Here is a 14928-nt window from a genome sequence, read left to right on the forward strand (position 1 = left end):
GTGGGGGGTGGGGAGGGTGATGGTGGGTGTTGGGGGTGGGGGGTGCGGAGGGTGTTGGGGGTGGGGGGTGCGGAGGGTGTGGGGGGTGTGGTGGTGGTGGGGGGTGCGGAGGGTGTTGGGGTGTGGAGGGTGTGGTGGTGGGGGGTGCGGAGGGTGTGGTGGTGGGGGGTGCGGAGGGTGTTGGGGGTGGGATGGTGGGGGGTGCGGAGGGTGTTGGGGTGCGGAGGGTGGTGGGGGGTGTGGTGGTGGGGGGTGTGGAGGGTGCGGAGGGTGTTGGGGGTGGGATGGTGGGGGGTGCGGAGGGTGCTGGGTGGTGCGGAGGGTGTTGGGGGGTGCGGTGGGGGGTGCGGAGGGTGTTGGGGGTGGGATGGTGGGGGGTGCAGAGGGTGTTGGGGTGCGGAGGGTGTTGGGGTGCGGAGGGTGTTGGGGGGTGTTGGGGTGCGGAGGGTGTTGGGGTGCGGAGGTTGTTGGGGTGCGGAGGGTGTTGGGGGGGTGTTGGGGGGGTGTTGGGTGTGGGGGAGTTCACAATAAATAACTTGTCTCTCTCCATATGTGTTAATATTCCAACTGTTCTAATTAGCATTTCCAATTCACATATAATTCTATGACAACATGAAAACAACCATGGCTGTTCTGGTTTTAGACCTCACCTCACCTCACCTCACCTGACTGGTGACGACACATGTAGTGTGAAGTGAACCCACCTACTGTACCAGTGAAGCAGTGTGTGCTGGAAAGCCTTGTCAGAGCATGGGTCAGGTAGGGGCGCAGTGGCGACACCACCTGACAATCTCCTGTCTTTTTCGGAATTGTCAGCTCTTACCGTCGAGTAAAACGTAGTGTTTTGTGTTTAATATAAATACTCTCTGAAGTAAAGAGATTGTTGGGCTATCCGGGAGACTCACGAGGACATCCATCACTCCTGTCCTGAAAGAAAACCTCCAGTTCAAGTAGATATCGTGAACTTATCTTGTAACTGTATATTAAACTAAATGACATGCCGTGTCTAGAGGTGTAATTGCAATAACTGTATTACCGCATGTCTGATTATCTTTGAATGCCAATCTTTGTATAATGCAAGTGTAATAAATATGTTTGAATTGACTTTACTCACTGTTGTCAAGTATCATCAATAACATGGCTTAGGATGAGTAATAAAATGATTATAGTTGCTTCCACAATCCTTACAGACTCTTCTGCAGTTCTGACATGATTTAGTAAAGTTTTACACCCAAAATCATCGACTTCTTCTCCAGCGATCTGTGATCTGAGAGAACTACAGTAACAAACAAAGATCAGTCAAGCCCTTTTGAAGTTGAGAATGATGAACAATCTTACTTTACTGTTCCAACCAGCCTCAAACATTGGGTCAGGTTAATGAGACGCGAGTTTTAAATACAGAAGTGCTGAATATATCAGCATTTGTAAGAAAACAGTAGCAAAAACCCCAAGGTTGCATTGTGTCATTGAAAATGGATTCAGCTGTAAAGCATGTTTTGTGAAACTGAACTGAAACTGGGTGTACTTGTTGAGGGACGGTCCAAGATTAACTGGTGTTCATAAGAAGCTGATGGGTTGTGTGGTATGGCGGCTATGTTGGGTGACATCATAATCACAAACTACGAAGATGACACTATTCTGGGACAGCCCCCTTCTACCCTAAAATTGTCAAAAAAAAAATCCAAACTGGTCTGGAGCAGGAGAATGACACTATCTGGATCTCGGAATCCGCATATCCGAGCAAAACGAAATGACCCACATCGAGATGATTATTATTATTTATTTTTTAGCAGACGCCCTTATACAGGGCGACTTACAATTGCCACAAGATATCACATTATTTTTACATACAATTACCCATTTATATAGTTGGGTTTTTACTGGAGCAATCTAGGTAAAGTACCTTGCTCAAGGGTACAGCAGCAGTATCCCCCACTTGGGACTGAAACCACGACCCTCCGGTCAAGAGTCCAGAGATTTAACCAAAGGGACCACACATCCAAATTTTTGTGCAAATCCATTGAATGGGGTCAAAGTTACTGAAATACAGAAATCTGGGGTTTAACATTAAACTGCCTACTCAACCTTAACTATATATATGTTTAAGGATCTCAAATCAGTAGTGAATGCTTACTGTAGTACTCATAACAGGCAAAAAGAAACTCAACACATAAAAATGATTAAGTTTATTAAGACTCACAAAAGTAAGAATATAGAAGTTGTAAATCATGGTATCAGAATTATAAGTATACACACAAGCAGGAATAAAACATTGAAACACATGTTTTCATGAGCACGCTGTCTTCAGTGTGTTTCCGTACACGCAGGATTCACGCACATTACACACAGTGACGGGGTGAAGCAGCGTCTGTTGTGTGGGTTCAAATGAAGACGGCATTTTTGTTTCAACAAGTTCAGTTGGGAAGCAGCTTCAATTGCATTTAGTATGAAGTTGCAACCTAGAGTTACTTCAGAACTTGTAGATAAACTCAATCAATGTTTAAATGGTTCAGACATTCACATTGTTTTCAAATGCACACAATAGCATCAGTTTAGTTAAAGTCTTATCTTATTTCAATTGTTCAGAGTAGAATTGTTTGTATTTTTAATCTTAGCGTATTTTACTTGAATTTTAAAGTCTTTGAAACATAATACTTATTCTGGAGATGTGGTCCTTGTTGGAATGCAGTGGTCTTCTTTGTAACATGTAGAGTTGCAGGATGTAGCGGCGAGGAGTCTTCTTCAGGATGAGTCCAAATCCAAGAGTTCAAGATTAAAGAGGAGTTTACTTTGGTGATTCAATCACTTCCTGGTAAAACAGGAAGCTAATCCCTGACCGAAATCAGCCCTTTCATTGGCTTACAAAGTTTGAATGACGCTTCCTTTTACACAAGCAATGTGCGTCATTAATACAGTGAGTCACCCTCCTCCATGGAGAGAGAAAGAGAGATAACAAGATTCGAAACATCTACAGAACAAAACTTCATTTTGTGCTAGCTAGTTATATTGATCACAGAAGGATAAACATGTCAGTTTCATTCTCTGAACTAAATTACCGTTACAAGCATATTAAACACATTATAAAATAATTAAAGTAAAACTAATATTTTTTTACACTTTAACTTCATTAAAACACACTTTAAACTGCATCAACATTTCAATATATTAGGAAAATATATTTAAACTTGCATCTGCAAGATTTGTTAAAATGCTTCTAAAACCAGTTTAAATCAGTTAGGTTTTTACTTATTTGTTACGTTTCAATCTGATAGTTTCAGTAAATCTAAAACCCTGAGATTGTTCCACAAGTTAATATTACACCCTCGTGAAGGTCTGTTTATCAATTAACTTTTAGAATACAGAGATTAGGAATTTCTATTCACTTAAACATTCCATGTTTCATGGTAACAATTCATTTTATGGATTGAAAGTCATGGCACCTCGTATCCACCAGGTGTCGCACTTCTCAACCCTTTATAGGAAGAACATTGTACATTGGCTTTCAAACAGGCATTCTTAATTAACAGATTAGTCAGCCATGAAGAAACAGCAGGTAATCTAAACTAAAACCAATTTAAATCTTTACAACTCTCTGTTACTAATATCCAGTCCTTTGAAGCAGATCTCAAATGTTATGGGAGAAGGCTGGGGGAAGACACACTTAATTAACATCACAGCATCTTAAGCCTCATAGTTTAAGATTTGAAATGTCATTTTTACAAAGTACATTCAATTACAACTATGAATTTCTCCCACGGCGTATGCGTTGAATATACAGACTTCTCAGGGGTTGGAGGCACTCGGCTTCACCTCGTATCACACAACACTCCGAGGGGTCTGTATATTCGACGGATTGCAAACTAAGAATGTACTTTATAATGTAACGGCTTCAGAGCACTGTGTTTAATATTGATGAATCTGTATCATCTGTAGACATTCACCAGAGTTCTCACAGTTTTTATATTAAGCTGCTGTTGAAAAAGACTGGAATTTCTGAGTGCGGGTGAATGAACACACACTCACATTCTGCCTAAACTTTCACAACTTGCATTTGTGTCTTTTAAGAGAACCGGAGGCCATAAAAGACTTCCCACAGTGAGAGCAGTGACGAGGTTTCTCTGCTGAGTGGCATAGCTGATGCCTTTTCAAGCTGTATAACCATCCGAAACTCTTCCCACAGTCATTACAGTGATGTAAATTCTCTCCTGTGTGAATTAACTGGTGGTATTTCAAATTTCTTAACTGACTGAAACTCTTCCCACAGTCAGCACAGACATGTGGTTTCTCTCCAGTGTGGATTCGCTGGTGAGATTTCAGGTTTTGGAAATCTCTGAAACTCTTCCCACAGTCATCACAGTCATACGGTTTCTCTCCAGTGTGAATTCGCTGGTGTTTTTTCAAACAGGTTGACTGTCTGAAGCTCTTCCCACAGTCAGCACAGTGATATGGCTTCTCTCCTGTGTGGATTAACTGGTGCTTTTTAAGATGTGCTAACTGATTGAAACTGTTCCCACATTTACTACACAGATATGGTTTATGCCCTGTGTGAATTCGCTGGTGTCTTTTCAAGTTGCTTGAATCACTGAAACTCTTCCCACAATCAGCACAGACATGTCGTTTATCTCCTATGTGAATTCGCTTGTGGTTTTTAAGATGTGCTAACTGATTGAAACTTTTCCCACATTTACTACACAGATACAGTTTATCGCCTGTGTGAATTTGCTGGTGTCTTTTCAAGTTGCCTAACTGACTGAAACTCTTCCCACAGTCAGCACAGACATGTCGTTTCTCTCCCGTGTGGATTAACTGGTGAAGTTTCAGGTTTTTTAACTGTCTGAAACTCTTTCCACATTCTGTACAGGACAGAGAGCCCTGCAAGCTGCTTGTTTTAAAATGGTTACCCTCCTCTTTAACATGGACAGGGTCTAGTTCAGGAAGCTCCTCTTTAATGTGGACAGGCTCCATCTCTGAATCCTCGCTTTCACAAGGATAACCCAGCTGTACCTTCAGAACTCGCAGGTGGTGTTTCACGGTGCTGTGGGGTCTGAAATCTGCCCCGCATTCATGACAGCTATATGGAGTCTTTCCAGTGCCTGTTTGCTGCTGTCCGTTCAGGATTCCTGACTCCCTGAAAGTCTTCACACATCCAGCACAGCGATGCAGAGTCTTTCCAGGAGATGTTTCAAGGTTTCCTTCAGGATTAAAACTCTCCCCACATCCAGGACAGGGAAGAGAGCCCTGCAAGCTGCTTAAGGGTTTAGAATTGAGAATAACCTTTTTAATATGGACTGATTCCAGTACAGGACTCTCCTCTTTAATATGGACTGATTCTAGTACAGGACTCTCCTCTTTAATATGGACTGATTCTAGTACAGGACTCTCCTCTTTAATATGGACAGGCTCCATCGTTGAATCTTCTCTTTCACAAGGAACATCCAGTATTGTCTTCTGAACTAACACCCTAACAAAAAAACAACATAAAACACAATCTGTTGAGTGAGATGAAGGAGAGATGGACCAAAATCACAGAAACAAAGACAGTTCTAAACAGAGAAATATTCAAACATGTATAAAAAACACCCACACATGTAACCACTCAAGCATAAGATCCTCAGGAATACTGCTTAGAAAATGACAGCATTTCTTTCACACAAGACAAAGGGTATTGTTGAAAAGATTGACAGATTTTATAATGGTTTATTTTTAGTGCTGTGAAAGATTTGCATGTATACTTATTGGTGGTTGTAAGCACCCACAGAACTAACCAGGCAAGAGATTCAATAAACATGAATATAAAGTGTGTAAACTTCCATTCCCATGTAAACCCCCACATTAGATTTGTTTAAACAGTTCTGCCTGTCAGCATCATGTAGAGCTCCTTGAAACTAAAGCATGAATCTGAAAGGTCTCTACATACAACAACAGAAATAGAGATCACTCCACACCACTATTGTGATTCTCAATCTCTATAGCTTCGATCAGACTTGTGTTCAGTATTAAATAAACTGATACGACCTGAAACACACAATCAAACACAGAGCGGTGAAGCTGAATTAGGTCATCGTAACAAAGAAGTTCCAAGTCCCATGCAAGTTCATAACCCCTCAGCTCCAAGCTAGTGTCAGTGGAAGCACATACTGTTACTTTTTCCTCTAGATCAATCCTCAGAGAATGCAAAGTTGAAGAAATAGCCAGTTTGGATAGAACTATGTGGCACTTTAGCCTCAGCAAAGTGGCCATAAGCAATGCCTGAATGCATGACAAATGCAACTTCAAAAATCTGCCAAAAATCCTAAATCCCCGGATCCCATCATATTTTGCTTGATGCTTGTAGATCTCATCAACATCTACCCAAACATATCTTTGGGTGATTTTTTTGGAGTCCCCCCGCACGCAAGTTATTACAGCCTGAACTTTGTACAAATAGCAGAAATTCAAATTTCAAAGGGGTTTAATGACCAGTGGTGGGACTTGAAACCAAATGTTTTTCACAGAATTTGGAACACTGGTACCTAAGGGTCTTACAGCAATGCTTACATTGTAGGACCCACATCCCCATACAGGGTAAAGGGTTAGGCTGAAGTTCGAATTAAACCCATCAGTTACCCCTCGTCTGGCAATTTGCCAGAAGTGAGTAGGGTGTTCCTAGTATTTATTTCTGAAACGCCCTGTTCAATACGAGTAGAACAAGGTGCTACACATGATGGTAGCATCTAAATTGCACCCAGGGTGATTTTTCTGTTCAAGGTCACTTTCTCACTTTAGGTTGACCTTTGCAAGGTCACAGGTTGAAGGGGACATTTAAAAAATAAAAAAAAACAAAGGCTATCATTTCTAAACTAAGCATGTCAGAAAACCCCCAGGTGAATTTTTCTTGGAAAATCTGAGACGGACGGGCAACGAAATGTCCCTTTTCTGGTTGAGCTGGCGTGGAATGAGCCACAGGTTTTGTGTTATTCTGTCCAGTAGTTTTTGAGCTACTTTTAAATAACTGGTGTTTTTTTGTCTAAGTTTGGTGTGTATTTTTATTATTCACCTGTAGCAAAAAAAAAACCTGCTGGACAGTTATTACTGAAATTTGGCAAGTTACTGCATCCAAGTAGTCTTTAGTGCCTTTCGTGGGTGGGGAGGTTTAAAAATGTGTAGTTCGGTACTCAATAACAGGCGCCATTTGTGGAGCCCACTCAGTACTGAATACATTGCGGAGATGCTGTGTTGCAGCGCCATGATATACCGGTATTTTTTTTAATAACAATACAAAACATAGTTAATATAAAGTGACTGACTGTTATTTGTGCGAATTAATGCTTGATTATGTCAAGAAACATTTTGCCAGGGCGAGCGTGAATACGTTAAAAGCATTGCGAGCCCAGCTCTACGGGCTCCAGAAATGGATGCACTGTTTACTAACTCCACCCACTTGTGACATCATGTTCCTATCCTTCTTTGTGTAGTCCTAGCTAGGTAAAAGGAACAAAAACCATGCCAGTTTTGATGATACAGTTCAAATACACATACACAGGAAACGTGCCTACCAGCAAGTATGTTGAAGTGGAAGAGGACAAGATCGAGAGCACACTTGTACTTGACAGTACATCAGTTTTACATATTTAATAATTTATTTGTTTGTTTGCTTGCTTACAGTGTTGGCCACATCATCACCCCATTATCTCCCCTCTCTCTCCCCTCTCCTCTCCTCTCTCTCTCCTCTCTCCTCTCTCTCCTCTCCCCTCTCCTCTCTCTCCTCTCCTCTCTCTCTCCTCTCTCTCCCCTCTCCTCTCCCCTCTCTCTCTCCTCTCATGATCACCATATAATTTGTTTCTATAGACTTTTTGTTGTTGTTGTTGTTGTTGTTTTGCTATTCGTGGTTATACTGAATTCTATAACTTTTGTATATAAATCTAAAAGGTATTGACAATGTCGACCCAGGGGACTTTTTTGACCCGAAAAAAGAAACAAGGACCAGGGGTCACAAATGGACATTAGATAAAGGGGAATTCAGAACAGAAAATAGGAGGGGTTTTTTTTTACACAGAGAATTGTGAGGGTCTGGAACCAACTCCCCAGTAATGTTGTTAAAGCTGACACCCTGGGATCCTTCAAGAAGCTGCTTGATGAGATTCTGGGATCAATAAGCTACTATGAGATGGGCTGAATGGCCTCCTCTCGTTTGTAAACTTTCTTATGTTCTTAAACTTTCACAACTTGCAATTGCGTCTTTTAATAGAACAGGAAGATGTACAAGACATCCCACAGTGAGTGCATAATGTTTATCTGCTGTGTGGAGTCACTGGTGCCTTTTCAAGCTGTATGTCCATCTCAAACTCTTCCCAGTCTTTACAGTGATGTGGATTCGCTCCTGGGTGAATTCGCTGGTGAAATTTCAGATTTTGTGAAATGCTTCCCACAGTTAACGCAGACATACGGTTTCTCTCAAGTGTGAATTCGCTGGTGTTTTTTCAAATAGCCTGACTGACCAAAGCTCTTCCCACAGTCAGGACAGTGATATGGCTTCTCTCCTGTGTGGATTAAGTGGTGCTTTAGAAGATGGGCTAACTGATTGAAACTTTTCCCACATTTACTACACAGGTACGGTTTATCTCCTGTGTGGATTCGATGGTGTGTTTTCAAGTTGCATGACTCACTAAAACTCTTCCCACACTCAGCACACACATGTCGTTTCTCTCCTGTGTGGATTTGCTGGTGGCTTTTAAGATCTCTTAGTCTCCTGAAACTCTTCCCACAGTCAGCACAGACATGTGCCTTCTCTCCTGTGTGAATTACTTGGTGGATTTTAAGATCTCCTAATCTCCTGAAACTCTTCCCACAGTCAGCACAGACATATGGTTTCTCTCCTGTGTGGATTCGCTGGTGCATTTTCAAGTTGCTTGACTGCCTGAAACTCTTCCCACAGTCAGCACAGACATATGGTTTCTCTCCTGTGTGGATTCGCTGGTGCATTTTCAAGTTGCCTGACTGACTGAAACTCTTCCCACAGTCAGCACAGACATATCGTTTCTCTCCAGTGTGGATTCGCTGGTGAAGTTTCAGGTTTCGTAACTGACTGAAACTTTTTCCACATTCTGTACAGGACAGAGAGCCCTGCAAGCTGCTTAAGAGATTAGAATTGAGAATAACCCTTTTAATATGGACTGATTCTAGTGCAGGACTCTCCTCTTTAATATGGACTGATTCTAGTACAGAACTCTCCTCTTTAATATGGACTGATTCTAGTACAGAACTCTCCTCTTTAATATGGACTGATTCTAGTACAGGACTCTCCTCTTTAATATGGACTGATTCTAGTGCAGGACTCTCCTCTTTAATATGGACTGATTCTAGTACAGAACTCTCCTCTTTAATATGGACTGATTCTAGTACAGGACTCTCCTCTTTAATATGGACTGATTCTAGTTCAGGACTCTCCTCTTTAATATGGACTGATTCTAGTACAGGACTCTCCTCTTTAATAGGGACTGATTCTAGTACAGGACTCTCCTCTTTAATATGGACTGATTCTAGTACAGGACTCTCCTCTTTAATATGGACTGATTCTAGTACAGGACTCTCCTCTTTAATATGGACTGATTCTAGTACAGGACTCTCCTCTTTAATATGGACTGATTCTAGTTCAGGACTCTCCTCTTTAATATGGACTGATTCTAGTACAGGTCTCTCCTCTTTAATATGGACTGATTCTAGTACAGGACTCTCCTCTTTAATATGGACAGGCTCCATCACTGAATCTTCTCTTTCACAAGGATAATCCAGTTTTGTCTTCTTAACAAATGTCCTAAAAAATATCAAATACAATCTATTACCATTTCTTTGTTAAATTCTATGAACATGCCTTACCAACTCTAGACTCCATTCATTACCATGTTTGTTAAAGATTTGCATGTTATTGGTGCTTGTAAGCACCCAAAGAACTAACCAGACAAGAGATGCAATAAACATGAAATATAAAGTGTGTAAACTTCCATTCTCATGTAAACTCCCACATTAGATTTGTCTGAACAGTTCTGCCTGTCAGCATCATGTAGAGATCCTTGAAACTAAAGCATGAATCAGGGGGTCAGCTTCAACAACATAACTGGGGAGTTGGTTCCAGATTATTAATGTTGATAATCTCATCAATTTATAATGGAGGGTGAAATTCAACCTGCTCCAGAAGGTTTATAAAATCCACTGTGGACTCTTGAGAAGAGTCACGCTGTGTGTAAAATGTGTGAGGATCCAATCAAGTATTCAGGGAAGGAGGCTGTGTGGTCCAGTGGTTAAAGAAAAGGGCTTGTAACCAGGAGGTCCCCAGTTCAAATCCAACCTCAGCCACTGACTCATTGTGTGACCGTGAGCAAGTCACTTAACCTCCTTGTGCTCCGTCTTTCAGGTGAGACGTAATTGTAAGTGACTCTGCATCTGATGCATAGATCACACACCCTAGTCTCTGTAAGTTGCCTTGGATAAAGGCATCTGCTAAACAAACAAATAAACAGGGAATACAACCAATCTGAGTGTCCATTTGAAACAACACCATCAGCGCATCTTGCCAATCCGTTACAGACTGAGTCAGATTGTTCAGCAAATTAAGGTATGATAACTCGATATACACAACCTGCACAAGAAACATGAAATCATTCAGAACTATGTGGAGCACGTGTGCGTGCTAGCAAAGCGTTACCTGTGCATCCCAGAGAGCAGACTCTGCTGACAGAGTGTTCTCCACTGCTGGAGATGTAGGGACAGCACAGAGAAGTGCACTCAAACCAGGACATGGAGACCGCTTAGTGTGCATCCCAGAGAGCAGACTCTGCTGACAGAGTGTTCTTCACTGCTGGAGATGTGGGGACAGCACAGAGAAGTGCACTCAAACCAGGACATGGAGACCGCTTAGTGTGCATCCCAGAGAGCAGACTCTGCTGACAGAGCGTTCTCCACTGCTGGAGATGTAGGGACAGCACAGAGAAGTGCACTCAAACCAGGACATGGAGACCGCTTAGTGTGCATCCCAGAGAGCAGACTCTGCTGACAGAGCGTTCTCCACTGCTGAAGATGTGGGGACAGCACAGAGAAGTGCACTCAAACCAGGACATGGAGACCGCTTAGTGTGCATCCCAGAGAGCAGACTCTGCTGACAGAGTGTTCTCCACTGCTGAAGATGTAGGGACAGCACAGAGAAGTGCACTCAAACCAGGACATGGAGACCGCTTAGTGTTCCGCAAGGAAAAACTACTAATATAAAAGAACTCTTTGTTTTCAAGAAGAATGTGCATTTAGAGAACTGTTTTTTTTTGGTCAGATTCATAACTTTTGCTGTCAAGAACTGTGCACATTTTTATTTTAGCTGAATTAATTTTATTATAATGTATTATACTGTATTATTATTTTTAGTGTTTGTTATTGTTATTGTTATTATTATTACAATTATTAACAGTATTTTCAAATGCAAAGAAAAAAATGTGGAATCGCTAAATGTGTGAATGAAAATATATAAAATATATTACAATGTGTAATATTGTAAATAGCAGAACAAACTCACTGCAATTTAAACTTGTACCATGTAATCATAAAAGCTGTGTGTGTTACATGCTGTCAGATCAGGACTCCACTAACACTGAGCATGGGAGCTGCAGCATGCTGTCAGATCAGGACTCCACTAACACTGAGCATGGGAGCTGCAGCATGCTGTCAGATCAGGACTCCACTAACACTAAGCATGGGAGCTGCAGCATGCTGTCAGATCAGGACTCCACTAACACTGAGCATGGGAGCTGCAGCATGCTGTCAGATCAGGACTCCACTAACACTGAGCATGGGAGCTGAAGCGTGCTGTCAGATCAGGACTTCACTAACACTGAGCATGGGAGCTGCAGCGTGCTGTCAGATCAGGACTTCACTAACACTAAGCATGGGAGCTGCAGCATGCTGTCAGATCAGGACTCCACTAACACTGAGCATGCGAGCTGCAGCATGCTGTCAGATCAGGACTCCACTAACACTGAGCATGGGAGCTGAAGCGTGCTGTCAGATCAGAACTTCACTAACACTTAGCATGGGAGCTGCAGCATGCTGTCAGATCAGGACTCCACTAACACTGAGCATGGGAGCTGCAGCATGCTGTCAGATCAGGACTCCACTAACACTGAGCATGGGAGCTGCAGCGTGCTGTCAGATCAGGACTCCACTAACACTGAGCATGGGAGCTGCAGCATGCTGTCAGATCAGGACTTCACTAACACTGTGCATGGGAGCTGCAGCATGCTGTCAGATCAGGACTCCACTAACACTGAGCATGGGAGCTGCAGCATGCTGTCAGATCAGGACTCCACTAACACTGAGCATGGGAGCTGCAGCACGCTGTCAGATCAGGACTCCACTAACACTGAGCATGGGAGCTGCAGCATGCTGTCAGATCAGGACTTCACTAACACTGTGCATGGGAGCTGCAGCATGCTGTCAGATCAGGACTCCACTAACACTGAGCATGGGAGCTGCAGCATGCTGTCAGATCAGGACTCCACTAACACTGAGCATGGGAGCTGCAGCACGCTGTCAGATCAGGACTCCACTAACACTGAGCATGGGAGCTGCAGCATGCTGTCAGATCAGGACTTCACTAACACTGTGCATGGGAGCTGCAGCATGCTGTCAGATCAGGACTCCACTAACACTGAGCATGGGAGCTGCAGCGTGCTGTCAGATCAGGACTCCACTAACACTGAGCATGGGAGCTGCAGCATGCTGTCAGATCAGGACTTCACTAACACTGTGCATGGGAGCTGCAGCATGCTGTCAGATCAGGACTCCACTAACACTGAGCATGGGAGCTGCAGCATGCTGTCAGATCAGGACTCCACTAACACTGAGCATGGGAGCTGCAGCACGCTGTCAGATCAGGACTCCACTAACACTGAGCATGGGAGCTGCAGCATGCTGTCAGATCAGGACTTCACTAACACTGTGCATGGGAGCTGCAGCATGCTGTCAGATCAGGACTCCACTAACACTGAGCATGGGAGCTGCAGCACGCTGTCAGATCAGGACTCCACTAACACTGAGCATGGGAGCTGAAGCGTGCTGTCAGATCAGGACTCCACTAACACTGAGCATGGGAGCTGCAGCACGCTGTTAACATATTACAACTGGAATCAATTAAATGTGCCGTCACCAATTCAATACACAGCACCTGCAAAATAATTAAAATATAAACATGCCGAGTCCATTGCAGTCATCAGCTGTAGAGTCACAATAATACACAGCGCTCCCCCTCCTTTCCAGGGACCAAGCTTCACTACAGTACAGAGCTGAGAAATAACATGAAGACTGACAGAGCAACTTATTCAACAAATCCACACTTCCAAAAAGAAACTAGTGGGAAATGCTTTCCTAGAGCAGGACTGAGGCGTGTACTGACAGTGCGAGTCATAAACACACAGGCAGCGTTTCTCTCTCTGTATGTTTCTAATGCATGGCTGGTATTTGCACAGCGCGTACATTAGCCTCGCACAGAAGCGCATCGGTTCAGTGTTCAGGACTGTCGAGTCTGCAGCGGAGCGGAGCGCAACCTCACACCGGAAACAACAAGGACGGCTTGTTTGTTTACGTGGCGGCGGCGCGCGCGAACGCAAACGCTCCCGCGCGGCGCGGAGGGCTCGAGCGGTTACCGTTATTAAAAATGTTTAAATGTTTGATATTAATTGAACAGATTTTTTTTTAGGGGCAGCGGGCCGCGGTAATGTCCCTGGCCTCCCCGCCCTGTGCGTTTGTGTGTCATACAGTTATTGTTTTCGACCACGGAAAAAAAAGACCAGCTTTCTTGAAATATTATTACACGAAGCAAATTGTTTTCAGTACAACTAATCAAATTTAAGTCTCTTTACCGGTTAACAAATGGAATACAATTGATTTATATGTAAAACAAACAAAAACTTACTCGTTTATTCCGCTACGATGGCCTCCTCACTCTCTCCTTCGGGTAAAAATATTGTGAGGGACCGAAGCGAAAACAAAACCCGCCCCCTCTCTCGCCTGCCATTGGCTGCGGGGTCATTCTGAACCGAGGAGCCCTCCGGTGATTGGACGCGCTGGGGCTCAATTCCCTGTGGCGATGTGGGGCATGGGAGGGATGATGGGAGCTGTAGCGCTGTGGCCGTTTACCGTATAACCAAGAAAACAGGCGCATTTTTATATGGTTTAGTGTAGTATTATTATTATTATTATTATTATTATTGTTATTATTATTATTATTATTATTATTATTATTATTATTATTATTATTATTATTATTATTAATAATAATAATAATAATAATAATAATAATGTCTGTGGTGATATATGAAAACATGAGATTCATTTATGTATTTAAAATAAGGACACAGTTAATAGTTACATTAATCATATCAGTTCATAAAATGACCAAGGAAATGTTGGTTAATTTTCTAGAATAGCCGGTTCATTTATAAAGTGACAAATGGCTAATAATACCTTGTATCACTGTCATGTATAATACAAACACATGAGTTAATATATTCATTTAAATTTGAATATTCACTTTCCAGATACCGTTTGGAGATTTAATAATCTCTCTCCCATTGAAATGAATGACATACCTCTCCCTGCTATTCTTACGTCTCCCAGTAGATGGCGCCAGGCCTCCACGCAATTACTGGCTGCAGGAAAACGACACAGCGCCGGTGTAACAAATCTGTGTGCAGTTTCACAGTAAATACGATTGCATGGGTGCATGTTTAATACATTGTTCCACTAGACTTCAGGTTAACAGTATTTTTGTTTCTGTCTAATCAATCGTGGAAACCACTGAATCCACAATTGGATAAGAGCTTCTACAGAAACTACAATATTATTCCTGAGTGAATGTTTGCTACATTCTACCAGAGTTCAGCTTTCTGTGCAGAACTAGTTCATCAG

The 14928-nt window shown here is 42.6% G+C and overlaps 2 protein-coding genes across 4 annotated transcripts in view; one reads left to right on the forward strand and one right to left on the reverse strand.

Moving 5' to 3' along the window:
* The window catches only part of LOC131696672 (zinc finger protein OZF-like), a 164056-nt gene that overhangs the window by 130043 nt on the left and 19085 nt on the right, over positions 1-14928 (forward strand). The window lies entirely within an intron of this gene.
* LOC117971051 (zinc finger protein 664-like) lies at positions 2172-14016 on the reverse strand. Of its 3 annotated transcripts, XR_009320334.1 has the most exons (3): positions 13934-14016; positions 7536-9793; positions 2172-5461 (listed from the first exon to the last, which is right to left on the reverse strand). XR_009320334.1 is itself a non-coding variant. In XM_059017760.1 (2 exons), the coding sequence occupies exon 2, from the start codon at positions 5404-5406 to the stop codon at positions 4039-4041; it is 1368 nt and encodes a 455-aa protein (XP_058873743.1). In that variant the 5' UTR covers positions 5407-5461; positions 13934-14006; the 3' UTR covers positions 2172-4038. The 3 variants fall into 3 exon arrangements, 2 of the variants coding, with proteins under 2 accessions (XP_058873743.1, XP_058873742.1); XM_059017760.1 differs by lacking the exon at positions 7536-9793 and having other exon boundaries at positions 13934-14006; XM_059017759.1 differs by lacking the exon at positions 13934-14016 and having other exon boundaries at positions 7536-8433.

The sequence above is a fragment of the Acipenser ruthenus genome, chromosome 57 (genome assembly GCF_902713425.1).
Source record: "Acipenser ruthenus chromosome 57, fAciRut3.2 maternal haplotype, whole genome shotgun sequence".
Classification (NCBI taxonomy): domain Eukaryota; kingdom Metazoa; phylum Chordata; class Actinopteri; order Acipenseriformes; family Acipenseridae; genus Acipenser; species Acipenser ruthenus.